Source organism: Gadus morhua, chromosome 1 (genome assembly GCF_902167405.1).
Source record: "Gadus morhua chromosome 1, gadMor3.0, whole genome shotgun sequence".
Classification (NCBI taxonomy): Eukaryota; Metazoa; Chordata; class Actinopteri; order Gadiformes; family Gadidae; genus Gadus; species Gadus morhua.
Window position 1 is genome coordinate 26716118 of NC_044048.1, and position 27635 is coordinate 26743752.

General features: G+C 42.9%; 3 protein-coding genes, 2 non-coding genes and 1 pseudogene across 14 annotated transcripts in view; 4 read left to right on the plus strand and 2 right to left on the minus strand.

Moving 5' to 3' along the window:
• Positions 1 to 3465, minus strand: part of cacna1db (calcium channel, voltage-dependent, L type, alpha 1D subunit, b) — a 75225-nt gene extending 71760 nt beyond the window's left edge. For 8 of the 9 annotated variants that reach the window (XM_030365973.1, XM_030365892.1, XM_030365557.1 and 5 more), the window contains exons 1-2: positions 3348 to 3465; positions 579 to 1146 (exon numbers count right to left, since the gene is read on the minus strand). In XM_030365973.1, coding sequence (XP_030221833.1) covers positions 579 to 1146; positions 3348 to 3381 — 602 coding nt within the window. In that variant the 5' untranslated portion in view covers positions 3382 to 3465. Of the gene's footprint in view, positions 1 to 578; positions 1147 to 2366; positions 2626 to 3347 lie in introns of those variants that run through there. The other variant, XM_030365468.1, reaches the window with a different exon arrangement.
• Positions 3466 to 4057: 592 nt separating this feature from the next.
• On the plus strand, positions 4058 to 14644 carry dcp1a (decapping mRNA 1A). Of its 2 annotated transcripts, XM_030360199.1 has the most exons (9): positions 4058 to 4243; positions 4514 to 4554; positions 5245 to 5372; positions 8412 to 8478; positions 8576 to 8714; positions 9008 to 9097; positions 9348 to 9983; positions 10328 to 10618; positions 11635 to 14644. In XM_030360199.1, exons 1-9 carry the CDS (start codon positions 4112 to 4114, stop codon positions 11713 to 11715), a joined length of 1605 nt encoding a protein of 534 aa, XP_030216059.1. In that variant the 5' UTR covers positions 4058 to 4111; the 3' UTR covers positions 11716 to 14644. The 2 variants fall into 2 exon arrangements, with proteins under 2 accessions (XP_030216059.1, XP_030216067.1); XM_030360207.1 differs by lacking the exon at positions 4514 to 4554 and having other exon boundaries at positions 4073 to 4243.
• A 971-nt stretch (positions 14645 to 15615) lies between these two features.
• LOC115553751 (uncharacterized) lies at positions 15616 to 15724 on the plus strand (annotated as a pseudogene).
• Positions 15725 to 16318: 594 nt separating this feature from the next.
• On the plus strand, positions 16319 to 16433 carry LOC115553746 (U5 spliceosomal RNA). The gene has a single exon (XR_003978494.1). It is a non-coding gene; the product is annotated as a U5 spliceosomal RNA (small nuclear RNA).
• Positions 16434 to 18198: 1765 nt separating this feature from the next.
• Positions 18199 to 18315, plus strand: LOC115553739 (U5 spliceosomal RNA). The gene has a single exon (XR_003978491.1). It is a non-coding gene; the product is annotated as a U5 spliceosomal RNA (small nuclear RNA).
• Positions 18316 to 21476: 3161 nt separating this feature from the next.
• On the minus strand, positions 21477 to 27328 carry LOC115552159 (SH3 and cysteine-rich domain-containing protein 3). The gene is made up of 13 exons (XM_030368016.1): positions 27023 to 27328; positions 26215 to 26256; positions 25761 to 25839; positions 24950 to 25106; positions 24542 to 24639; positions 24291 to 24351; positions 23905 to 24002; positions 23666 to 23735; positions 23534 to 23586; positions 23285 to 23367; positions 22997 to 23048; positions 22738 to 22875; positions 21477 to 22228 (listed from the first exon to the last, which is right to left on the minus strand). Exons 2-13 carry the CDS (start codon positions 26220 to 26222, stop codon positions 22118 to 22120), a joined length of 1008 nt encoding a protein of 335 aa, XP_030223876.1. The 5' UTR covers positions 26223 to 26256; positions 27023 to 27328; the 3' UTR covers positions 21477 to 22117.
• Positions 27329 to 27635: the final 307 nt, after the last annotated feature.

Sequence of the window (27635 nt, forward strand, 5' to 3'; positions counted from 1 at the left end):
CCACCTTTCGATTCATCCTTCACTCAGACATATCCCATCCATCTCTGAAGACAATGTTTCCCTAATCCAAAGGGCAGACCCATTTCACCCAGGGAAGCGGAATTACCATTCATTCATTAAATGTCCTCATCAGGACATCCATTCAACTATGCATCCATCTATTTAAGTATCCTGTGAAATTAAAACTCATTCTGCACCCACTCACTAAGCCATCCACTCATCGCACCGCTTTGCATACATTCGTTTATAATCCGGTCAAGCCTCCAGCGCACCATCTCTTAATACTTTTATCCTTGCGATCCGACCAGGGCCTGCAAGGCTACATATTGAATTTGAGCGATATAACAACATCACTTCACGTGACTTGAAAACATTGCTCGGTCCCTTATCAATGACATGCCACTGCACACATTTAACTTAAACATACTTATCGGTTTAAGTTAGGCTTTGGTTTTGGTATTCAATTCTATGAAACTTTAGTATTGAGTTTGTCAACTGTATTGGAGTTGTAGTTCCTATTTGTAGCCCCTCTGCGCCCCCCCCCACGCCCCCACTCGGTCCAGTCATGAAAAGGATACTTCCACTCCACCAGGCTGATGCAGGCCCTGCGTACCGGGTTGTTGAGTGTGAGGCAGAACAGCGCTCTGGGCGGCCGGCTGTTTGTGGAGCCTCCCTGCTTCTTGCTCTTGGCGTACTGCTGCCTCTTCCTCTGGGACAGCAGGCCCGCCGGCGCCACTGCCGAGCCGGACGCCCCCCCGCCCCCGCCGGCCAGGGGCCCCGGGGGCCCGGGGCTCATCGTGTCCTCTGACCCGGCCGCCTCGCCCTGGGCTTGGCGGGCGGCGGTGATGGCGGCGTGCCAGGCGAGAACCGGGTTGACGCCGGACTCTGTCGTTCGGGCCCCCGGGCCCCCGGAGCCGCTGAAGCCCGCCACCGTGAGGCCCCGCCCCGCGCTGTTGGTCCTGAGCAGGCCCAGAGCGGAGCCCACGGGTTTGCCGGCGCTGGCTGGCGGCTGGGGGGGGCCCTGGGGCTGGGAGAGCCCCGGGAGGAGGGAGGGCCCCTGGGGCCCGTAGGACGGGCTCTCTGACCACAGTGCTGCGGAGGTGTCGCCAGAGTGAGGGGCCCTGGTACTGCTGGCATACTGCGCCCCTGTGGGGGGGAGAGAGAGAGAGAGAGAGAGAGAGAGAGAGAGAGAGGTGGAGGAGAGGGAGAGAGAGAGAGAGAGACTTGTGGTTGAATTTGTGGGTTCCAAGCCCTTCAGCTAATGCTATTACACACACACACACACACACACACACACACACACACACACACACACACACACACACACACACACACACACACACACACACACACACACACACACACACACACACAAGACATGAATGACTGGGAGCAAGGGAACCGAGAGAGGTGTTCAGGTGTTCAGATACAGCCGTCAAACGGTGACAGTGACGGACAGATAAAGATACGGAGAAGAATAGATGTGATGGACCGAGAAGAGAGAAGGAAATCAGTTTAGAGGGAACAGGTGTTTCAACAAACCAGGGGCTGTATTGCCAGGGTGCATGGAGGGAGAGGGGGAGTGTAGTGTTTGTGTGTGTGGATTGTGGGGGGGGAGGTCGTTAAAATCAATGCAAACCTGCAAAGGGAGAGTGCCCTTGACACTGCAACTCTGTTAACGAACCAGATTCATTTTATTTAATCAATTTGTGCAAGTGAACAAACGAGTGACATAGTAAATGGGGGAGGGGGAGGGGGACTACAGAAAATATAGTAATGATTGCGTTTGCATTTTGATTTTTGAAATGCTTATTGTTATAATTAAAGCTTGATAATAGCAAAATAACTCTTAAACTACTACGCTTGCTTGAGTTCCGATCCAATTCCAGGTCTACATATAGTCAGTCGCACATCTGCCCCAAGCTACTACCTTGTATATTGTAACTGCTTTATTATGGAATGCGTTGTATTATGCCTATCATAACCTAGGCCTATAGGGAAATGGGTTATGATATAATTATTAAAGAAATAATATTCAAACACTGCGATATAATTACAAAGATCCGATAGCAAATTGTATTTCAACAAAGATTCAAATTTAAAACCACCATTGACTAATTTCCAATTTAATTATATTATAGCAGCAGCCAGGACCGCCATCACTCATAGTCTACATTTACCAGAAAAACATTTAGAAAAAAGTGACATTGTGACGCCGCAAGTGAAAAGAGGACAAAACACTCAACATATAAGATGAATGACCAAAACTATCGCGGCTATCGACTCCCTGCCGGCGGAGCGCTCGGTGGATACCCGCTCCTTCTCCTTCTCCGTCTCAGCGCATCGCGTACGGATCTCAACGTTACCTCCACACTGCTCATCTGCTTCTGACATCCTCGAATCCACATTGAAAATCCTGTTTTAAATCGCTAACTCGTCGTTGAAAAAACATCCAAGGGTGCCGTCAAAAAAAAAAGTGGGAGCCTGCCTTCGAACTCTTAACTGGCGTTTATTCCGCGCACAATGCCCGAGAGACGAGCCAGAGACTCGGCCTCATCCGGGTGCTGCCTCCTCGAGTCACACAACAGGTCCGCACGCGCGCTGTCCTCGAGCTCCACAAACAAAGTTGGAGGGCTGGGGGACTTTTCGCGCCGCCGTGTACCGTGTAATGACGCTCCAGAACCACGCCGACTGGAGTAAACAATCTTTTCTCAATTGGTTGATTATTTGGTCTGTGGTTGTATTTCGGTTTTCGACTAGGCCTATAGAACTGTATTGTCTGCTATAAATGCTTTGGTAATATAAATTAATTAAACAACGCTATGGGCTGCGATTCAATCTGCCTACACGAAATGCGAGGTGAAAGGACCTAGCAGATTTCTGTCCTTTTCCTTAATAAATGAAAAACAAGAACTAAAGGCATCCAACAAATCAGTTTGGCAAGATGGACGGGATGTTTTGAGAAACACAAAAAATAAATACCCTACCTAACAACTCACTAACTAATTAGGAACGTAATAATAATATATCCTATAATAAAATAACCCTAATAGGCCTACTGTCTGATTAGACATAGGCCTAATTAATCGGCCATTAAGGCCATCTCACGAGCAATCATATGATCCCAAATTGAGTTATAAGCAGCAATAGGAACTGAAATACACACATAAGGCCTACTTTTGTACAAGGACAGACAACTAAGCCAATGACAAATCAGGCAAGATTTTGGCTGGCTATATCTGGGAAAAAATAGATCACTTTCTGCACTTCAATAATTGGTTCTTTAGTGTGTAGTGGTCGTATATATTGCTTTAATGAGAAAAATCGATCCCAGACCGACAACTTACCGCGCCGGGATCGACCCCGTATAATGAACTGCATTTTGTCACCTGGGGGTTCTCTTCTTGGGCCTCATGTTGTCCTTTTCTGCCCTCACTGTGCAGCGAATGAACAGGAAATGAATTGTAGGTTGCTGTAGAAAGGTTAGCGGTGATTGGATTACCTGTGTCCATAGAGGATCACAGTTGACGGTAGCAGGTAATCCTGCAATTATAATCCCCGCGGCACTGTCACTGCAATCAGGTGGCAGACATTGGGACCTCAACTGCTTCCAAAATGTAACAGTCTTATTATTAATGACCATTAGGATACAAGTCACACAACAGATTGTTTGTGGTAGAAATGACTCTTTTTTTAAAATGTTATTATTACTTTTACAATATGAGGCGTTTAAGAAGGGAGTCTCTCCTTTTATGTAAATGTTACTTAAACTTTTAATTTGGTTTGAAAGTAAATTGATAAAAGAAAAGACAAAATACAATAACTTGAAACTGATATATTTTTGTTTACGCACTTTAGATATCTTTAGTCAGACAGCAAAAGCTGGGACCGTCAAATATACTTGTTTTATTTTTCTCAAATCATTCTAAGTAAGCCAATATTTAGATATATAATATCATGCCCGTGCTCCACAATAAATCACGATTTATATTAATCTTTGAGGAATAAAAATTATGGGGAACCATTTTTTAACGCCATGTTTCTGCGGAGCGTAGAATTTAAGTGCTCGCCAGAAATAGGTCCGTGTGGGAGCAATAAACAAGAACTCAAGATGGAGCCCTCTAAAGCTGGACATCTTATGAGCTTGGCAGCTCTGCAGAGACAAGATCCGTACATAAACAACCTTCTAGATGTTACCGGCCAGGTAGCATTATACAATTTCAATTCCAAAGCAAACGAATGGGTAAGTAATTGAACTCCTCGTCGGTTCAACATGACCGCTGTTGCTCGCAAAGCTAATACATTCAACAATAACAAAACGTCTGCAATAAGCGTGCCTGTACTTGGTTATCTATGATCATATGAACGTTTAACACATTATATAACACGTGATGGTGGTGATGGTCGTTGTTAAATTAATCACCATATTGGGCTATGTTAACACTACTACTTAAAAGAACGCCGTGAGGAATTTGTTGTTATTATCCATCATGACAAACATTTTGTGTTTCAGGAGAAGACAGAAATCGAGGGCACCTTATTTGTATATTCTAGGTAAGAAACGTAGGCTACTAGTGAATGATTCCCAGACGATGCTCTCCGATTAATTCGTTTTGTTATATGATATAAGCTGTGTTTACATGGCTCTATCGTGATCTCTTGACGTGCCACCGCACACGTGTCGTAGGCCGTACATCTTGTCAAAAAACATCGGATTTATATTCACCTTAACCACCCATTGATGTTTTCGTAAAGCAATAACCCGAGTTATATCGGATTATTTAAAAGATTACGTCGCATGTTCTTCAATCAAAGTTATTTTCAGGACTGCCACTGTTTTTCGAATGAATAAACGATGCATGCGTTTCAAGTTTCAAGTTTCATGTTCAATTTATAATTTTAGATATAGGAGGAACTATGACATTCCGACTAGTTTGTTGTCTGTTCTGTACAAAGGTTGCCTCTTTAAAGTGTAAACATAGAACAACCAAATTATATACAAATTAATAGGATACATACATACTAGAATGTTTTTTGTTATTATTGATTATACAACTATCAGAGCTGATTTGTCAGACAAAGCCGTCCCCTCCCCCACACATTCACCCTCTTTACCCGCTACCAAAGTGTCAAAGGGGTTCTTGGTAGTGGTTAACAAGTAAGTTAGAAAATACGGCAAATGGGGCTGCTCAGCTCATCACACAGTGAGTGGATGATGCCGATGATGATGTTCACCACCCCTAGGTCTGCCTTGCCTCGCCACGGCTTCACCATCATGAACCGTCTGAGCGCAGAGAACCTGGTGGAACCTATCAACAAGGACCTGGAGTTCCAGTTACAGGACCCCTTCCTGCTCTACAGGAATGCCAACTGTGAGTACACACCATATCGGTCTGTCAATCTGTGTTTTTTCCTTTTTAAATATCTGCGGTCTGTGTTTTTGTTTGTTTACCTATAGCCCTCCATTGGGGGCACAATGTCTTGCAGTCATTATCTTACTGTTATGCAGTAATTATTCAGCTGAAAGTTTTAAAGAGGCTTTTAATGTATTAATCATTGTGGTGTGCTGGATTGGATTGCTAAACTGTAGCAAGTGGTTGAGCTATTTTTAACCTGGCTGGTTCATAAGAATTTTTGGAATTTGTGAAACATAACAGCAAGATCTGTCTGCTCCGCGCAGTCTGAAGTGTTTAGGAGTAAAAGCAGGGTGCTGTAGCACCTTCCCGCCCCCTTCGAAACTCCAAGCCAAATTTATGTCGCTGTTAATGTAGTACTTCGTTGTCCCAGTGTAAACGACAGTAAAAGCCCTGCTTCTGCGGCTCAAACAGCGGTGCAGTCTGTTAGGAGTTGAACCCCATGCTTCCGACTAAGTGGCTATTATTTGTGTATGAAACACTATTATATTTGCGGCACTGCAATATATTTACTTTTGTGAGACCTTCAATCTTGTGTGTGTGCGTGCGTGCGTGCGTGCGTGCGTGCGTGCGTGCGTGCGTGCGTGCGTGCGTGCGTGCGTGCGTGCGTGCGTGTGCGCACGACAGAACAAGCCACAGTGTTCTTGCATTTCGAAGAAAACCATGATTCTCTCCAGAGACTTTTGCTATCCCATTAGAATGGATAGGGATGCTGTTCACTGTAATGTTCGAACAAATGCAGTCCAACACAATGTCCTTTAGACTTTCTGTTTAGACAATGACAAGAGCTGAGTTACTCAACATCAAACATACACTCATGTCATGGGTGTCCTGTAAACCAGCTTATTTTTAGAGAAATATTTAAAATTCTTCCCTTACCTTCATGTGACCGTAATAAAAGGCATGTCAAAAAAGTCGCTAACAATGACCTTATAAAGTGTATAATGTCTAAACATTTATTCCCCTAGCTTTTATAGTGTCGTTTTTGTGGCTCAAATTAAGGAAAATAAATGTGCCTGCAGTTAATCGTAAATCATGCCATTGGCCCTGCGCTGCGTGTTCACTGCACACAAATCACGTCTAGGAAAATATATTTCTAGTACACTGAGTGCGGTTTGTGCTAATGCTGGTAACGCAATGTTCTAACCGGTCAAACAGATACAAACCTAAAACAGAAACCATGCCCGGCGCCATGGACATGTTCAACCAAACATTGTAGGTGCCGGCGAATTGTTAACCTCACTCCCCAGTATTTGTTTTTGTTACACAAACGGTATACACATTGTGTGTGGCTCTTCAGCAGCACGTGGCCAAGAGCCATTCAACGTACCTCTGAAAGCCCCTTGCAGACATCTCCGCAGGCTCCTCTTGAAGACCTCTCTGCCCCGCTGCCGCAGGTCGGTCTGGGGCTGCCCGGCCAGGCCGATCAGGAAGATCTCCTCAGAGCGGTCATCTCCCACCATGACCTCAGGCTGTCCGGCCACTCTCACTTTCTCTCTCTCTCACACGCACACAGTCACAATTTAGGCTCAAGCGTGTCCACACTTCAGTGGCTTGGCATCAAAGCGGTCTCACCAGACTGGACTCTCTTGCGGAGGTCATCGGAAGATCAACTTCCACTATTGCTTGATCAGTTAAATGTTTTCTGCCCCTTCCCCTGGGCTATGTGCTGTCAGTCGCCGGCAGCGCCTGGTAACTTGTTCCTGAGTTGAGCTATTCGTCGAGACTGAGAACGTAGAAGCCAAGGCATTCCCCAGTCAGATATGAAGGAAGTAGCTGACACTGCTTCCCCCCAGGCAGTCGATGAGCAGTCTGAACAGCAGCTTCATCAGGGCCACAAATAAGGAGTGGGACTGTCTCCCCAGCTGCTTGCTGATGAGAAACACAAGCAGGGCCAGGGACAACGTCAGAGAAGACTGCTCGCCGTTCGGGCTGGCTTTACCCATCAGTCTGGCGGGAACGTTAGTCATCATCTTCCACCCGAGGTGTGTGCGATCCAAAAGAAGCTTCTTAAGTAAGGTAAAGGTCTTCGGTAGCGCAGAGGTGCTAGGTGCTGTGGCACACTGGCTTTGTAAGTGTTTCAACTCAAGCGGTTGTTTTGACCTACCTTGGTGTAGGTCGTGCAGATCACATGTTTCAATGTTTCTCTGGCCTCTGTGCTAAACCTCAGCAGTAAAGATGAACCCTTGTTGCGGCCAGTCTATCTCGTCTTATTAGCTGTGGATATCCAGGGCTGTTGAGGTGGAGCCTGACTGCTCCTCTGAGAATGCGCGCTTTCTCCTCCTCCGACATCAACTGAATCAAATTCTATAGAGACTGTCTTTCAGAATCCCTATTTAGTTGTGATTGTTAGTGTCGCTCTGTAGCTACAGACGAGGAAGGTGGAAAGAATGCTCCGAAAGACTTCTGCTTACTGTTTATGCACAGGACACAGTCTGTGTGTCCACAAACAGACACACAGATGCAGATGCACACAATCATGAACACACCTGTTTACACCCCACCCTGATTCCCTATTGGTTTCCCCGGCCTCTGGTGCCAAACAGCTAGGTTGCCAGGCAACCTCACCTGCTCGGGGGACTCAGAGTACATGGGGGGGTTTTCTGCAAATAAACATACACCAGACAAGATGGCCACAATTCATCCATTGAAGGTTGAGCTCGTGTGGATTAAATCCCTCGCACCAGAACTCTCCAATATGGCTTTACTTGTTTTGATGTGTTTTGTTTGTATTTTGCTTGCAAGATTTGTTGTATGCAGTTAGTAGGCAGAAAGAACCTTGAATCTACGTTATATACTATATGTTCTTCAGTGAAGTATGTGCTGGGGCCACCGTTATCTACAGTATAAATACATATTTGTAAAATATGAATGGGTGAAGATAATTAGACAAAGTGTCTCTCTGAAAATGAGAGATTACGATTTTTAATTTTTATTCATTTGTTGATTCACATTTGCTTTCTTTGCCTGTTTCTTTTCTTTTTTTTTTCGCTGCAGTGGGAATTTACAGTATCTGGTTTTACGACAAAAGCGACTGTCAACGTATCGCACAGCTCATGGTCAAGTAAGTATCAGCGGATGTCGTACTCTGCAGGACGTGTCGCAGTCCGCCTTCTGTATGAAATGAAGGTCCCCTGACCAGTGCCCCATCCTACCCGTAGGATTGTGAAACTGGAAGCGGACTACGCTCAGAGCCAATCACCGGGAGGCCCGAGACCTGGGAAGACCAATGGGGTCGCAGAGCCGCGGCCCATCGACATCCTGGAGCTGCTGAGCAAAGCCAAAGAGGAGTACCACAAAGTAAGGGAAGCACACCAGACGTTGGCGAGGTTAACGGGAACACTCCACAGACACGCATGCACACACAGAAAAATATCCCAGGAAAGATTAGGATTAAATAGTGTGTGTGTGTGTGCGTGTGTTCCCGTCTGTCCATCATGCACGGATCAGCCAATGTTTCCTAACATTTTTCTAATCTATGTCTGACATGTGCAAGGGCCAGAACTGCCATGTATCGTTGCAATGCAAAACGCAATGTCAACATCACTCCATCCATCCCTAATTATTACGACTATATCTTGTCTGTTTTGTAGGCTCAACCAGGAGAGAGCATCACAGAGACTAAAACAATGCCAACTGTTGTCTCCAGTCCGCGGGCCCAAAGTGCACCACAACCTGATAAGGTAACGCACACAACTGTTTTTAGTTTGATTTATTGTTTTGCTCATGTTTATTTGTCATTGCTGTTGCTGTAATGTTCCTTGCTGTGAAACTCGTCGTCATGGAAACCTCAACGCCCAACAAGTGTAAATAAGGGTTTTAAATAGATGAGGTCACAGCCCGGCTGAGATAAATACATTATGAATTATGTATTTACTCTGGATCTAGTTCCATTTATAGACTTTATAATTGCATTATTATTCTGTTTCCCAGATTTCCCATATGATCACGAAGCAGATCACTGTGGAGGAACTCTTCGGTTCCTCTGTCTCCAAGGACCCCTCCCTGCCCGCCATGCCTGCCCAGAGTGTCACCCCTGGGGGTACTCCCTGCGAACCTGCCAGCCCCTCCGCCTCCTCTTACCTCCAAGGCCGGCACTATGCCCCACCGGACCCTCTACCCCCTCCCCACCTCCCTGCACCAGACCCCAGTACCGGCCAGCGGCAGCTGGTCCCCGGCCTACTCCCGGCCCCAGCCTCTTACGGCCTCCAGCCAGGCCCTGTGCGCCACCCAGTAGGCCCTGGGTCAGACACCCAGCCCCGCTGCTTAATCTCCCCGCTCATGGTGCTCCCGGTGGGGGTGGACCCTCGGCCCGCTGCCCCTGCTGCGACGGCACAGTCTTGTGCCCCGCAGGCCTACCTTGGACATGATGTACTGAGCACGCTCAAACCAGCGCTGCCCTCTGTGAATGCCGACATCCACAACAAGCCGGGGCTAGCGCCCAACTTTCTCCCTAGCAACTTGGTCCCGCCCCACAGCTTCCAGGAGTTACTAGGAAAGCCGCTTCTCCGGCCGGGAAAGGAAATGGAGGGCTTCAGTCAAGCGCCAAATCGGATCAAAGCGATGGCTGTAAGTTGGACCTTTTATAAGTGGTAATACTTACACTCTCTGTATTTCTATCAAATATATTTTAAACAGCCACTACATTAAATAGAGGCATAAATGCTGGTAGCCAACAGAAAGACCGTGGGGATAGTGAGACAGCATACGAAAGTGAAGTGGCCAGGCTGTTTGAATCATTAAAGTTTGGAACTCAACCTCTTGGCTTACTTGAGCATGACACCTTACCCCTCCTTGCTCTTTATTTACGTAGTTCGCTTTGGAGGTCTCTTTGGACAACCGCGTCTGCTCAATAGCAGTCAACGATAAATAAAAGACTGACCTCTGCTTCATTCCTCCCCCCGGTCCCCCAGGGCAGCCCAGTGAGTCAGCCGCTGGCCGGGTCGGGGCTGGGGCCCGGGCTGTCGGTGCTCCTCTCCCCCAGTGCCTTCCAGCATTCTCCCAGTAGCAAGCCCACCACGGACCACCCCAGGAGGTCCGCCTCGGCCTTGTCAGCGGCAGCCTCAACCGCCGCCTCCTCCTCCTCCTCCTCCACCACCACCACCCTCCCGCCCCCGCCGTCCACCTCTGATCTGTCCCCGGAGGCGTACCGGAGCGCCTGCAGCAAGGCGAAGCTACAGGAGACGCTGGTGCACCTCATTAAGGTACTGACGCGCTGCTTACGTAGCCAGCGGATAGCATTGAGTTATGTTGAGGCACTCTGCGTTGGAATGACTGGTTCCATCTCATTACTGACCCCTCTGGTCGTAAAGGGAACTGCAGCGTGATCGAGCATTCAGGGCACTGGGGGTGCGATCATACCAGCATTAATAATACGAATTAACTACACAATAAGAACTGATCATATGAAGGTAGTAGTTACTCATAAGTGGCTTTGCTGTGCCTATTAAGGGGCTTTGCTATGGCACTTAAGTGTTGGCAAGATGTAACACACCACAGCAGATGTGAAATGCAAGCCAGTCCGAGTCCGAAGCTCTTTCTGAGAGTGTGTGTGTGGTGATGGCTGGTTTGTCCTGTGTTCCTTGATTACTCAATGCACCACAGTTGTGCAGCCTCACATGGCGCCCCCAGAGTCTAGACAGTCTGACTCCGGCAAGATCAACCACACGCACTCCACAATGACCTAATGACGCATAAGAAGAACTGGGTGAGGCTAGCTCTTATTGATATACTGGGGCACTTGGTATATATAGTTGTATATGCTGTATATGAGCGTTTCCTTTTTTCCCCTTCCAAATCACCCTGGTTCAAATATAATATGCAGTAAATCAGCCCAAATGCTGTTCTACACAACAGAGAGGTCAAGAAAGTTCTATTTTTTTCAAGTGGAATTACAACCTGTTCATATATTGGCAAAGTGTATTGAAAGTATTGAAAGCCAAGTCAAAAGATGAAATCACAATGTAATAGGCAGAGTTATAGTTGCTGGGGCAACGGTTCCCAACATTAATGTTGAATACGGTTAAATCCATGCCTATTGGAGATGTGAAAGCCAATTGTGGCAATCGTTATGAGACAGCATTTGATCAGAGACGTGACTGAAAGGCACAATCTTCTAAAGGCAAAAGGTTTGAGGATGCTCAAATAACACTCCCTTTCATTTTCAGTTGATGCGTACATGCATTAGTTACATTGTCCTCTGTGATTTGTCCCGATGCAGACTGACCCCGCCTTCCTCAGCACCATCCACGAGGCCTACCGACAGAGCCTGGCCAAGGACTTCTCCAACATGGGGCTATAGCTCCACCCCCCCCTGTCAACATCAAGACTCTCCATGCTCCCACCCCATCTGAGGGACTGAGTACCTGCCCCCAAAGAGGACCCAGACTAGAGGCTTCTGGGGATTTGTTGTGGCCCAGAGGACCCAGAGAGCCTCCCGAGGACCTGGTTAGATTTGTGCCCTCTACTGCTTTCCAAGAGAGAGCCCTCTCCCTGTCCCTCTCCCTCTCCCTCCCTGTCCGTCATGTGATTCTGTACCACAGCTCTCCTGCTGTGAGGTGTTGGCCTGGAGACTATGTCAAACAAAATCCAAAATGTGGATTGTTCACCTACACCTGATCCTCGACAACCCACCACTGACAGAAACAACTTACTCTGTTCAACCTAATGAGTTCACCGTCACCCTTCAAACCGGCAGCTGCAGACCCTGACCCTGGCCATGACATCAGGTACAAGGCCATGACATCAAGTACAAGGCCTTGACACCATCAGCTTTGTGGCCGGGTACATTCGGGAGCTGTGATACTCTCTTGACTTGGGACCGTGAGGTCTCCAAGCAGTTTTCGTCAAGGGAGCTAGATGTGTAACTGCTTTGCCCGTGGCTCTCTCACTCTTTTCTTATTCCTCTGTATGTGTTGACAGGGCTGCCTTTACATGAACTGCCGATAGCCATTTGTTTCTGGGGAGGATGCCGATGCACTGAAGAGAGTACATGCCTGTTTGTCTCTTTTTTTTTTTCTTCTTTTATTAAAGTAGGTTAACCAAGGTGTACTATTGGATAGAGAAACTGACAAAGTCTTGTTGGACCAAGCACCTGCAGATCTCCACAAAGTATTTGTACTGTCGCTCTATAGCTGCGTAACAGCAACACAAATGTGGGTAAGAGCATGTAAGGTACTTACACTATGTTCATTCTTACACCTCTTGCTCACTCATTCTTTCTCTGTGTCTGCTATCTCTGTCTAAGCTGTGCTGTTTCCTCTCCACCAGATAATCTAAATCTTCCTAACCTCTGTCTGCCTTCTTATTTTGCTTGTCTCTCTCTCTCGGTCTTACCTCTCTTATGTCTCTTTCTCTCCTCTCTAATGTCTCTCCTCTCTTATGTGTCTCTGTCTGTCTCTCTCTCCTGTCCGTCTCTCCTGCTTTCGTTTTCCCTCCACCAGCTAACTTTACTCTTTTCTAATGCCATAGGAGAACATGTGCAATAGGTTTGTGATGTACATCGTCAGACCAGCATGTTGAGATCTCTAGGGACAGCGGCAAACTTGGTCCTCTGAGCTTCAAGCTGAGCCGATTTTCGTTTTAGTTTTTTTTGTGCAAAATAATGAATGACGAAAAATGCTGAGCTATAGTGTTTGTTGTCGTACATTTTGGGAGAACACTCAAAAAGAAACGTGTGGTTGATACACATCCATCTAATCATTCAGATCTATTTTCACTTTCAACCAATTCGTTCTGGGAAATTTCTTTCAGAATCCAAAGACAATGTAAGTGCCCGCAAAATACTTCAACTGCAGATTTGCTCAGATCAGCTAAATTCATCCAGGTTTTATTTAGTGTAAGCAAGTTGTTCAGAGATTAGATCAATTGAAATGATTTGGTGGCATTTGACCTGTTTTGCAGTAAAGACTACTGCAACATAACACAGCGTAGCACAACAGCGTAGCACAACAGCGTAGCACAACAGCGTAGCACAACAGCCACAACTGCTCCGTCTCCCTGTTGATGTTTTTCACTCTGATTGTCTGAAGAAGGCTTCGTAGAGCAATTGTGACCTTTTTGATCCACGTTTGCTGTGCATTTGAAGGATGTTCGTTTAATTTTCCAATCTTACACTTGCACATAATGGCACATACAGCGTAGCACATAACATGACCGGTAAACGATATGACTACTAAAACAAAAAACGTCTAAACGATATTACAAACGTTGCGGTGTTATAGCGTCTGCCTGGTGCTAGCAGCTAAGAGGGGGATCAGATAATGTTTTCCCCAACATTCAAGTCTTTTATAGTTCCTTGCATTCCAGATGGCAATATTAGTGTAAGATGGCTTCTTATTGGTTTGTTTTACGATGTTTTTGAATTTCTGACTTTATTAGTATTAATTGATTCATGTGTTCAACTATTTTTTTTCTTTTTAAGATTTGATTAAATGTTTTGTTGATGGGATTTAATTTAGTGTTTTATTTTGCAAGGCTTGGTCAAGATTGTTCAAACATTTCTCTATTGGGTCATTGAGATAGAATGTCTTGAACATTTAACGTGGACATACTAATATAAACTCTCAAACTATCATCCATTTCAGTTGGTCTACACCAACCTTTTTGAACCTGAGAGCTACTTCATGGGCACTGAGTCATACGGGGGGCACCCAGTTTGATACACCCTTCTGAAATAACAAATTTGCTCAGCTTGCCTTTAGTTATATATTATTATTAATGATGAATGATACTCATCTATGTGAAGACACTGATCATGTTAATGATTTCTCACAATAATTATCAACAATGACTTAAAAAAGGTGTGAAAGAGTTGTCCAAGAGTGAGTTGTGCTATGTTTAGAACAGGCCTGCGGGGGCCCTGGTGCCCGCGGGCACTGTGTTGGGGACCCCTGGTCTACACAAATGGGGATGTAATGCCTCTACGTTATTTTTAAAGGTGCAACAAGTTAATGGATGGCGAACTAAAAAATATTTTCAGAGAAAAGCTTGATTTATGTTGACAACATGGCAGGCCTTATTCAGATGATTACAAGAAAGGATCATTGAAATCTTGTGGTTACTTTAATATCAATATCAATTTTAAGGTTATTGCTTTTTTACACCTTGGTATAATGTATCTTATTGGCCAGAGTACGAAATGTATTTGGAAACTGTTCATGCATTCCATGTTTGTCACTATTCAATTTGGTTTGCTGTGACTATTTTGTGATATTAAATATACAAATTTGGCTTTGTTAAATACGGTACTTATAACGGTTACTCAAGTAGCTGTAGATATTCTTAATTCCTTTAAATCCACAAGATATCACTGCGCTTTAAGTAGATCGTACTAGCTCCTTCAACGCGACGATAATTAAATCAGTAAGGGCTAGCTCAGAGTTGCAATCGCCCTGTGCATGTGACACGTGCGAGATTTAGGGCACGTAGCAAGACTATCCCTCTGCAAATGCTATACTCGGCATCAACGACGAACAAATATAGGCCATTTTATTTACCTAGGCTGCAGTTCATATGCATCTTTCGCCTTTTACTAAAGATTTCATTGGAGAGGACTCGAGTGAGTACCAACAACTTTATTGATGATCTGCCGCAAGTTGGGGCCTTGTTTCCATGTTCAAGAAAAATAGCCTGGACCCAAAAGGTGTGAGCGGTGCTCTTTATTTGACTCCTCAGCAAAGTTTGTTTTACATCGGAAATTCAGTTGTGGCATGCATTATTTACTTCGCTGAAAGTAATGAAATGGGACGAAATACTTTTTTCTTTTCTGTCCACCAGATGGCAGTCAATGTGTACTTTTCATAGTAGACTTTTTGCTATTCCACACAATAAGTCATAACTGTTGACTAGCCTATCTATACAAAATCTTAAGTTATTCATCTATATGTTCAATTATGTGAACAACAACTTTGCATGAAGGAAGATTAAATGTCACCACACACATTTAGTTTACATGGCTAATATTTGCTCTACTAAAACATAAGTGAAACAGCTAACTTCCCACAGTGCTTTTCGAAACGGTAAATGTAATCTTTCAATTACATTTCCATTGGAACAATGTGTTAAACCAAATGTTTCAAGGCCAACTGTAATTTTAGCACTAGTGCTTAAGATTATTACTAAACTATTTAGTAGTTTGTTTGAAAACCCTTACTGAAAGTCTTAGGTGGGACAAACGCTGGACATTTGAACGCTGATGTCATCACTCAGGTTTCTCTTCAGATCGCATAAATCTTTCGCCTTTTACTAAAGATTTCCGTGGAGAGGAACAATATGAGTTTCAACCAATCTTGCTCTGCCGTAAGGTTGGGCTTTTTTTCCATGTTCAAGAAAAATAGCCTCCACCAATAAGGTGTGAGCGGTGCTCCATATTTGACTCGTCATCGGCTACTCACTGTGGCATGAATTGTTCACTTCACTGGAAGTAATGAAATGAGACGAAATAGTTGTTTTCTTCACTGTCCACCAATGTGTCCACCGAAGTGAATGTGCACTTTTCATATTACACTTTTTGCTATTCCACACAAGTCAAAACTGTGGACTAGCCTATCCATGCAGAACTCTTAAGTTATTCATCTGTATTTTCAATTATGTGAACAACTTTGCATGAAGGAAGATGTAATGTCACCACACACATTAAGTTTATATATATGGCTAATATTTGCTCTTCTAAAACATACGCGTGAAACAGCTAAACTACCCACAGTGCTTTGAGAAACGGTAAATGTCATCTTTCATTACATTTCCATTGGAACATTGTGTTAAACAAAATGTTTCAAGGCCAACTGTTGTTTTAGCTCTAGTGCTTAAGATTATTACTAAACTATTGAGTCGTTTGTTAGAAAACCCTTACTGAAGGTCTTAGGTGGGACAATCGGATGAAATGTGAACGCTGTTTCTCAGTAATACTCAGGTTTCTCTTCAGACCGCAGAGATCTTTCTCCTTTTACTAAAGATTTCCGTGGAGAGGAATAATATGAGTTTCAACCAATTTTTTGATGCTCTGCCGTAAGGTGGGGTATGGAAGCCCGTTTCCGCCACGTAAAAGAAAAAAAATGCAGGTCACAACTCATTATTTTCAGATAGTATCTCGTTATTTTGACATAGTATCTCATTATTTTGAGAGATAACTTCTCAACAGGACCAGACCAGTCATTGCAGTCGTCATAGAGACCGTCAGCCTTTAACTGGTCGAAATGGTCCATCCAGAACTGAGTAGGCCTACACTCACTCCGCAACGTAGCCTGCACCACCAGCGTTCAATACGTTGGTTCCCCGTGCTTGGACCTAGAGTGACAAAGTCTGGGGAAATGCCGTTTTCACTGCCGTGCATAAAACTATGCATTGCGGCAATGTGTGTGTTCTCCGTCCCGTGATCCAATCTCACTTTCAATGGGCGACCATGCTGCATCACTGAATCAATGAAATACCCCGCTATAAGACGTGGGTCGCTGTTAGTTGAGTGGGTGTTTAGCCAGATCATCTTTCGCGAGAACCCATCAATGCAACCACTGATGCATATCCCATACGGCTTCAATTTGTCATATCCATCTATGTGCCACACATAATTCGGGCCACGACTTGTATAGACTCTACGTCTCAGATGGTGCCGTGCACGGAGATCCACGCCACCACCATCCATTTGACGCAGCAAGAGACAAACGGTCTCTCTGTCCGTGATGATCCCTGCCATCCAACACTTCTGTTGCATCCACCTGTAGCCATGTTGTTGGCCAGAGGACTGTAATTTGGCGGTGTATGAAATCGGCTACTTCTCCGATGTCCGCCTTATTGCGTCTTCGCCACAGCCGATTCCTATGAAGCACTCTTTCTAGAGTTCTTTTACTAAGGTTTATGTTGTGCTCCATAGATAATCGAGCCAAAATGTCAGCATTTGTAGCCTGTACCTCCGTCTGAATTTTTTAATAATCGAGTTCATCATCTCCAGCTAATCTACTGTAATAATAGGCTATATTTAGCACCTATGGATAAGCTACAATTAGGCTACAATGACTGGTCTGGTCCTGTTGAGAAGTTATCTCAAAATAATGAGATAGTATCTCAAAATAATGAGATACTATGTCAAAATAACGAGATACTATGTCAAAATAGCGAGATACTATCTCAAAATAACGAGATACTATCTCAAAATAATGAGTTGTGACCTGCATTTTTTTTCTTTTACGTGGCGGAAACGGGCTTCTATAGTGGGGCTTTCTTTCCATGTTCAAGAAATATTGCCTGGACCCAAAAGGTGTGAGCGGTGCTGTTTTATTTGAGTCCTCAGGAAAGTGTTTAACATCGGTATTTCAGTCGTGGCCTGTGGTTCACTGAAAGAAATGAAATGATACGAAATACTTTTCTCTTCTCTGTCCACCAGATGGCAGTCAATGTGCACTTTTCATATTACACTTTTTGCTATTCCACACAAGTCAAAACTGTGGACTAGCCTATCCATACAAAACTCATGTTATTCAACTATATGTTCAATTATGTGAACAACAACTTTGCATGAAGGAAGATTTAATGTCACCACACATATTTAGTAGGCCTATATATGGCTGATATTTGCTGTTCTAAAACATAGCCTACACGTGAAACAGCTAACTACCCACAGTGCTTTGCGAAACGGTAAATGTAATCTTTCATTACATTTCAAGGCCAACTGGAGTTTTAGCTCTAGTGCTTAAGATTATTACTAAACTATTGAGTCGTTTGTTAGAAAACCCTTACTGAACGTCTTAGTTGGGACAATCGGATGGAATCTGAACGCCGTTTCACAGTAATTCTCAGGTTTCTCTTCAGATCGCACAAATCTTTCGCCTTTTACTAAAGATTTCCGTGGAGAGGAACAATATGAATTTCAACCATTTTTTTGGATGCTCTGCTGTAAGGTGGGGCTCTCTTTCCTTGTCTAATTCAAATCCTCCGGACACAAATTTTAGTTTTACTTTTTAATCATTTGACTAGTCATTGGTGTATAAAGTACTCAAAAGCCATACTTAAGTAAAAGTACAGATACCTTACTGGAAAATTACTTAAGTAAAAGTAAAAGTCACCTTTTAGAATAGTACTTAAGTAAAAGTATTAAAGTATCTGATCTTTACTGTACTTAAGTATCAAAAGTACTTTTCTGATATTAAATGTACTTAAGTACTGAAAGTAAAAGTACAAGTAACTGCTGTTAATAAAAAAGCAAAGGGTCAGAATTTTGAGAATAAGTAAGGAATAATCACCGAGAGGCCGGGCAATAAACAGTTTGATATGCCCACCTCGTGGACGGCTTACCGCCCGAGACGAAGTCGAGGGCGGTAACCTTCCGCGAGCCGGGCATATCAAACGGTTTATTGCCCTGCCTTGACGTGATTATTCCGTTTATTCTACTTCGCGCCGGCCAACATAATAAAACAATTCAAATACTTTAATAATTAGCCTTTTTATTATTCGTATTGCATGCTTATTAAATGTATGCTCTGTTTAAGTTCATCTCCCTCGAAAAGTAGTTCCCTTTAGAACTACGGTGAATAACGTTAGCTCAACTGTAGGTAACGCGTTTCTATAGCAACCACACAAGGCTGGATCTGATCTCACTAGTTTAACAACGTTGTTACATTCGTATCAAGTCAGCTTTAATGACGATCGATCAAACATGCACTCCTTGGTTTATTTTTACAACGGACCTCATGTTTGAAATGTATGTGATAGAAAACGATACAAGCGGCGTATTGATCTACTGTGCTCAGTCAGCAGCAAGTAGAGTGTGAAGTGTATAAGATAGTGTTGTAATACTGCGTGTACAAACCAGCCTGATACAAATAGTAGAATTTTGATAGCCCTTGCCCTCGTCCTAGCCATGCATTTGTGTGTTGACAGTCGTAGGAGTTTTGATCGACGTAGCAACAGTAACTAAGCAAGGGGGCTTTGCGAACGTGCGCTGGGACAGCTGATTCGCCAAACAGGCTCGCAGTCTGTGTTCTACCACAGTCCCCGACGTTATTCTCATATCTCTCATGATTCTTTTTTTTTTTTCTAAAGATGAGTTGATTTTGTAACGAGTAACGAAGGTTTCAAGCGAAATGTAGCGGAGTAAAAGTATCCGTTTTCTTCGCAAAATGTAGCGAAGTAAAAGTAAAAGTACAGAGAAATATAAGTAGTAAAGTAAAGTACAAATATCCAAAAAAACTACTTAAGTACAGTAACGAAGTATTTCTACTTCGCTACTATACAACACTGTTAAAGTGTGTATTCCATTGCTAATTCCGCCCGACAGTTGAGGTATCAATGAATCGCTTCCCTGAAAGCACTAAAGGAGACGAAATATTTTCTATCCACCAGTAGTGGTGGCGAGACGATGCCTCATGAAACGTCAAAGCCTCGCAGCCAGGTGAACCATCAAAGTGGTTCGACCTCGAAGCTTCAAATGAGTACGCTAGGGACACCTAGTGGTGAATGAAATTATAGTGAAAGAAAGAGTTTCCTGTGACGATGTGATGTTTGCTTCGTACAACATCAAAACGTTAAAGAATTAAAGTCATTTCAGTTATACGTGTGAGTGTGCCGTTCATAAATATCTCCCGAGCTCATGGTAGAGAACAAATCATTTGACAAAGGTTTTAAGTCATCCCGGGCAAAATAGATTGTCTTATAACTACAGTAGCCTAGCCTACTAATAATTGTAATAATAAAACTGCATGATGACTGAGAACGAGTGTGATTAATTACATAGCCATAAAAGTGATCTTGGAACTGGGTAGGGTCTTCTTTTTGTAAAAATGTGCCAATTGTGAACCCATATCGCGGAACAGCCCGAGATGAAGCCTCGAACGTCACGCGCTACGTCATTTCGCCTATGTGAATCCTACTCGATACGGAGCTTCGCTGGGGGAGGAGCCGAGGTACTCGACACACGCCCCGATGCCTCGACGCAAACCATAACATCACTATCCACCAGACGGCAGTCAATGTGCACTCTTATTCTACAGTTAAAGTGTTGAGAAACAAGTCGTTACAACAGTAGAATTGGTCGATACGCACAGAACTATTTTTTCATTTATCTATATATATTTTTACTATTGTGAATTAATCCTTAGCAATAAAGCAGATTCATGTCACAATACATATTTAGGTTAAACGGATGATATTTGGTCAACAGTCTTACCCACAATGCTTTGCCAAAAAGTAAATGTACTCTTTAAATTTATTTCAGTTGGAACATTGTGTGAAACAGCATAGTTCAATCTGTAGTTTTAACACCAGAACTTCAGATAATTACGATACTGCAAGTCCAACTAAACGGTTCACATAAAAATGTCACGTAGGTGTTCGGTTACCGTTGGACAATGGGTCAAAGTTTAAATCCACTTTAGAATCACTGTGTCTCCTCAGTGCGTGTAAAAAGTTTTATGAAGAAGTATAGACTCCAATTTATGTGCTTTGTCGAAAAAGATTTTTTTTCAGATATATACTCAATGATGCTATAATGACATATACTCAACGCCACACTTGTGGCGCAAATAAATCACTCCCCTGAAAATAATAAAATGTGATTAAACACTTTTGCTTTTGCTATCCACTAGATGGCAACCAAAATAAAATATTCACGTTACAGCTAATGTTATTATGAGCGAGTAGGCCTTTATAAAGGGTCAAAAGTGGCCTACACATGCCGCTGTTGGTAATTAGGAATTCAAATACTATCTGTGGTATTTTTTCTTTATATGAAATATAACTTGGCAAAAATGCAGATTAGGCAAGTCCTATTAAGATGAAATGGTGAATATTGAAAGTAACCACTATATAATTAAAAAAAAAAACCTATTGATGCTCAACATATATACAGGGCTTTTTGTGTGCGTCAGAAAAGAACCTGGGACATCTCAGAGGCATGGTGACATGGTGAAGAGATCTTAGTGTCGGAGGATGCCTCATAAATACTAACTTCACGACAATTCCCATCTCGTGATATAACATTCTGGTTCTCTGCTGCACTCAAATTTGAACTTGATCTGCATGGTATGATGAGGCAACATATATATTGTTCCCCATAGATAAACTGGTACCACATTTTACTTTGTGCAAAGCTTAGACTTTAATGAGATACAAGTGATTGTATATTTAGATTGTAACCATACATTCTGTCTTTAAAATGTCTGTTCCAGACCATGAGAAAAGTATCTCCTTTTATAATCCTGTAAAAATACGATATATTTTCAATGAAACATCAACTTAATGTTTAGCTTGATGATTTTATTAGTAGCCTCTATCTATATCTATCTCATGCTAGACAAATTCAATATGAAAATATACTTTGCTCTAAATATACTTTGCTCTAATACTTTACATTTAAAAAGAATAGTACATTGAAAAAAAGCCCTCGTCCCCAAGTTAGGCTAGCCTCAAATCAAATATCCAAAACCAAATTCTATTTTAATATTACATCTCTACATAAAACTATGAAACGTTTATCTATTCATAAATTACTCTATGCAAGCATCTAGATTAAAGTACTTAAACTTGGCCATAAACTAGAACATTGTACAAGACCAATTACTGTATAAGGCTGGGAGTCCAACGCCCAGACCACTATATCATCTGATTCGCTCTGGCTCACTATAGAGGACATCACATCACAGAAAGGAAAGAAACATTTTATGATCATGTTTTGATGTAGAGTAGATCTGTAAGGCCCTGCCCTATAGCAGCCTCTACTGCACGGTGATGATCTCCTCCAGTAGGTCGGCTGGGAAGAAGCCCAGTTTGCGTCCAGTGCTGACCTTCAGGTATCCCCCCTTCTCTTCTCCCTTCTTCACCACGATCTGAAACGGACCGGAAACGTATCAAGTGCTAGTGAATTTATTTAAGACTGGGTTTGTCACCAAGGCACCCAATCATACCTCACAGGGAAAAAACGGCATTTGAGTCAGTGCTAATACTGTAAAAAAAGAAATAAGATAAAAGATAAATATATATATATATATATATATATATAATCATAAAGCGTAACAAGCAACAGGACTAGCAGGGTCTCAAATTATACAATTACACATATTGGCAGTTTAAAAGATTTAAGGCAGAAATTACTTAAACAACAAATAACAATAAATATAGACTTTATATAGATAGATAGAGAGATAGATAGATAGAATACAGACACATTTAATGAAATACTTGGATAATGGAAGTCAATAGAATTTAAAAAAATCTAGAATTTAACTCACTCTTTCATTTGATAATAATTATTCTTACACACACACACACACACACACACACACACACACACACACACACACACACACACACAACCACACAAACAAACATAACTTACCTGGTCTTTCTTCAATGTTATTTGTCCCATCTCCCTGTTCCCCACAAAGGAGCGTGTCACCTTGTACACCCTCTCCGCAGCTCGCACTTTAATCAGGTAGTTGGTAGGAAAGTAGCCCGTCTTTTCCCCCATCTTCCCCTGCACACACACACACACATTCACAATTTAAATATGTGACTTAAAGAATACATTTGGTTGTTTGGTTAGACACAAACCCATTGGACGGTCAAATAAGTGAGTTGAAAGATTCTACACCTACCCTCCACCACTCCTCATTGGAGTCATCCAGCACTATGATGCGGTCACCGGGGCTATACAAATACAGTCAGTATGTTATAAAAGTAACCATAAGTACAAAATGCTGTGGGTTATAAGACTTTGGCTGTCAAATACAATATGACCAAATTTGAATTTTTATTTGCATAATTCTCCACTTCAATGACAAGAGTCACAATTCGAAAACTCTTCACAGGGCCATACATTTTATAATGGGCTTCATAATGTTCATACTGGCTTCATAATGTGCATAATGGCATGTGGTACTTACTGAAAGTCCAGGTCATCCTTCTCTATGGCCTTGAAGCGGTACAGGGCCAGGTAGTAATGAGACTGGGAGAATGCTCCCTTACTCTACACCAGCAAGTATACAAATAACAGCTTGAATATATATACGTTGAAATGTTGAAAAATTATTTAAATTAGTATGTAGGCAGAGCATCCCTGCATGTTAAACATGGCGCTGCATGTATTCTTATAGTTAAAGGAATTTAAATTAAACATCAGCTATGTTATTTACCTTCTCATCGGCCTTGTCTCCTCCTTTCTCCTTCTTCTGGTCTTCCGGTTTTCCTATACAGGGATGGCAGACATTGAGAGCAGGGTTGCAGACACTATTCAATGCAAAGCTTCATCATTATGTATCCTTCACCTTCCCCCCCTTCCTCGTTCTCTTTGGGCTGCCCGCCGTCCTCTTCCTCTTCCTCCATCATCATCATCATCTGGGAGAATAAAATAATTTCAGCATCACAACCTCTTCTAACAGATTCCCAGACATGTTATGGTTTGTTAAATGGTTTAGTAGCTATTATAGTGAGGAAATTGTATCACGTTGATTTCATTAAAATGCTGCCTCCAGGTTTCATACAAAAAAAACTTGAAGGAACCCACATTCTTCTTGTCATTGTCGTTCTTCTTGCGCTCCTTGTTGGCCATGATGACACCGACACGCAGCGTGTCGAACACCGGGTCGTTACGGTTGGTGTTGGCTGGGAGACGGACGGAGCAGTCAGTCTACATGCTCAGATTTACATGAATAACTCATATTCACAATGCAATTTCTTTCGCTGACATAGCCTACATAATAACAAACAAATTCTAAACTTTTAACTATACAAGCTTTGTCTTTGTGGGGGTTTCTTTCAATACAAAGCTCAGGTTAAAGAAAGCAGCATAAATATAAGGGCCCTTTTAGCATAGCAAGCATTTCACAATCATGATTCCGAATCACTGGCTATGCCTTTGTACGGTCTTCCTGTCTGTAACAGCGTTCTCACATGGGTCTGGCTGGTCACTGCTGTACAGGGGCGAACTGTAGGCCCTTCGGAAGCCAGGAGGCTACAAAAACAAAATGAACAAGAAAGAGTCATTGTTGAGCATTACACCACTAAGAACCGAAAATACCCTATTCCTAATAACATTTGTACAACTCGCGTTCATTATTTAGTTAACATTTTGGTATGGAAAGGTCATTGTTGTTATGGCTTTGGTACGTAGGAAGGAAGCAAAAGTATAAAACATTTCTCACAATTTTACCGAAGCACTTCTGGAACTCGACATAGGACTGGCACGAGTGATGGATGTTGGTCTTGCAGTTTTTGCACCTCAGAGCAAACTTGTTATTTACTGAAAAACAAGCCAAGGGGAGGTCAATGAATCTGTTCGTGACAATTTTTTTTTTTGTTTTTCTATTTATCGGACTGCAAAATAGCATGTCTGGAAAATAATAGTTTTGTTTTACGTTTTGAGGAATTATGGTATTTAGGTATATTGTCCAATAATTTATTCCTTGAACATGTCACAAAATAAAGGAACTGAAAATGTCAGCAACTCTTGACAGCCGTCTCATTGACAACGGTGAAAGCACTTTGGCGCAGCATCATTTGTTTTTATACATTTCCCATCCCAAGAGAAATAGAATGAGGTCACCACGTACGGACTATCATGCGCGCGCAGGCGTCGCAGAACTTGGGCTTCTTGCAGTAGTGGTCCTTGAACTTGTGGGGTTTGTCATTGATCATGACCACCGGCTCGGGGGGAGGCTCAGGCTCCTTCTCCTCCACCTCCACCTCCTCATCATAGATGAAGTAGACCTGGAGGCACACGGGGGGGGGGTTACTGAGGGGAGGGTGGACGCTGACGTTACCGTCTCACTATGTATGTTTCGAAAAACATGGGTTTGAAAGGGTGATCCCATAAGTAACATCCGCTTGTACCCTCTGGAGCCAGCAATTTCAGCATTTGTATCATCCAGGCAGCACTGACAAGTAAATGGAAGTATTAAATAGAAATAATATACTAATAATTCACCTCTGAATAATAAAGACCTTCAGATGCAAAGGTTCTTTGGTTCATATAAACAAAGCCTTACCATGATCCCTTGTAAAACATTGTCGTCTAGTAAATATGTTCAAGTCAAATATTTTTGTGCTGCTAGAAATCAGGTTAGGTTAGGAAGTTAGGTTTAGCACCATAAGCTAGTCCTACATACTTCTGACTTATTTCAAAGGGCTCAACAGCGGTAGTACATTCAGTCGGGACGTCCCGCTACACTCATTAGTGGTACAACCTAATTAGTAAGTAAAATAATGGTAATAGTTAGCACACAGTGCCCGGGACAAGTAGAAGACACATTCCTTGCAGGGTCTGCTGCTAAGGGTGGTGTGTGTTGTTAATGGGGAAGAGTGTGTCTCTAATGGTGAAGCGTGCGTTGCTAATGGGGATGCTTCTCTTGAGCTGTCACTCACAGTGTCACCTTCCTCCCTCACAAAGTTGTCAGGCGCTGGGGGGTTATCATGGATATCCACCGAGTTCTTGTCATCCTCCCTGACATGCACGTAAACACACACACACACACACACACACACACACACACACACACACACACACACACACTCACACACACACACACACACACACACACACACACACACACACACACACACACACACACACACACAGAAAAACACACATAAGTATAAAAGTTAGTGCCATTTGGCCATTCTTACAATGCCATCAAGCATTTTACGTAGGATTGCACTCTATATATTTTGTATGATCACCTCCTTTCAGTCTAGGCTAGCACCAAATGAAGCAGACTAAAATTGGAATGAGGACTAAAAGGAAATAGCCATCAAGCTGGGCCAAATGTAGCACTAAAGTTACAGAAGCCATAGGTCAGAAATAGGATCCTTCACTCACCCGTCCATGGTTGCGGTATGACGCCTCCTAACGCAGACCAACCTACAGGGACAAACACATTTTACTATCATACAAATCATACACAATCCCCTAAAAACATCTTCATTGGAAAAAAAAGTTAAACAAACATTCCGCATGGCTCGTCTGAATCACCAAAGGTTGGGATTATGTACGCTGGCTATTAGCATTCTTCTGGTGAACCACACTATCCTTGTTCACCACACTGACGAACTGATCTGCTTTGTCTCGTTTAACCCATTTCTGTTGAGTATTCACATTTATTTAACCTGCAATTTAATCTGTAGATGTACATGTGTCTTAAGGACACAATAATGGTAAATGAAGGTTACATGCAAACAGTTTTGACTCTTTGCTTCTTTCTGCTTGTTCCCTATACTTCTATTTGTGAAAAGAATATGCATGCACACACATCTTTATGCATGCCCACAGTTGATCACAATTTTGGACCTAATGATAGCAGGCCAACTATGGCTGGGAAGTGTATCCAATCTCATCACCGCTAAATTTAGTTCCATGACAGTAAAAGTAAAAAAAGGAAGTATTCTATATCTTTTTTAAACAATTCTATATCTTTATAAAACAAAACTATACCCAATCTGTTCATATTCTTCAAACGAATCACAGATAAGGAAATAAACAGCTCTTTTCTCATCCAGTTGAATGTTTGCGGCAACCAATTCTGTCAATGAACAAGTAACAATGATAAATCCTTGTTTTTTGGAGGGTTGCTATAAAATCCTTCCAACTCCACTGCTGACTAACCACTATAGAAACAAGTTATTCTCACCTTTCTTCAAATGCCTCTTAAACCACTGGATACGGGGCAACAGCAACCCAGAAGGCCAAAATGTTCCCTTTGCTTGGCCCTAAATTCTTCCCAATTCTTAGAGTCCTGGTCCGTTTTCTCTTCAGGTTTATTCTCTCTGCGTCATTTATTACGGCCTTTTAGTCTCTTTGGTCTCCGGGGTCTGATCATATGGGAATTTGTGTGTGTGTGTGTGAATGGCGGCCTGTGTGCATGTGTGTCTATGTGTGTTTATGTAGGCCTGTGTATGTGCATGACTGGGTGCTGCGGCGTCAAAGTGACTGTTGGAGACAGCTGAGGACCTCAGCCTGGGCACAGATGATGGGGGGGGGGGGGGTTTGGGGGGGACAGATACTCATGTGTCCCTCTTGCCCGTCTGCACAAACACAGACACACACCCCGTGTTGAACTAATGAAAACACTAATCATTGTACTAGTTTTAAATACTTCAGTCAAAAATACTGAATTCTGGATGCCTCGACCTTACTGCTTAACCTGTATTATCACAGTATAGAGAGAACAGTGTGTCTTTATACTGGGATGTCTGTACTGTGTATGTGTCTATAGGTGTCTGTCCTTGGTGTGTTTTCCACTG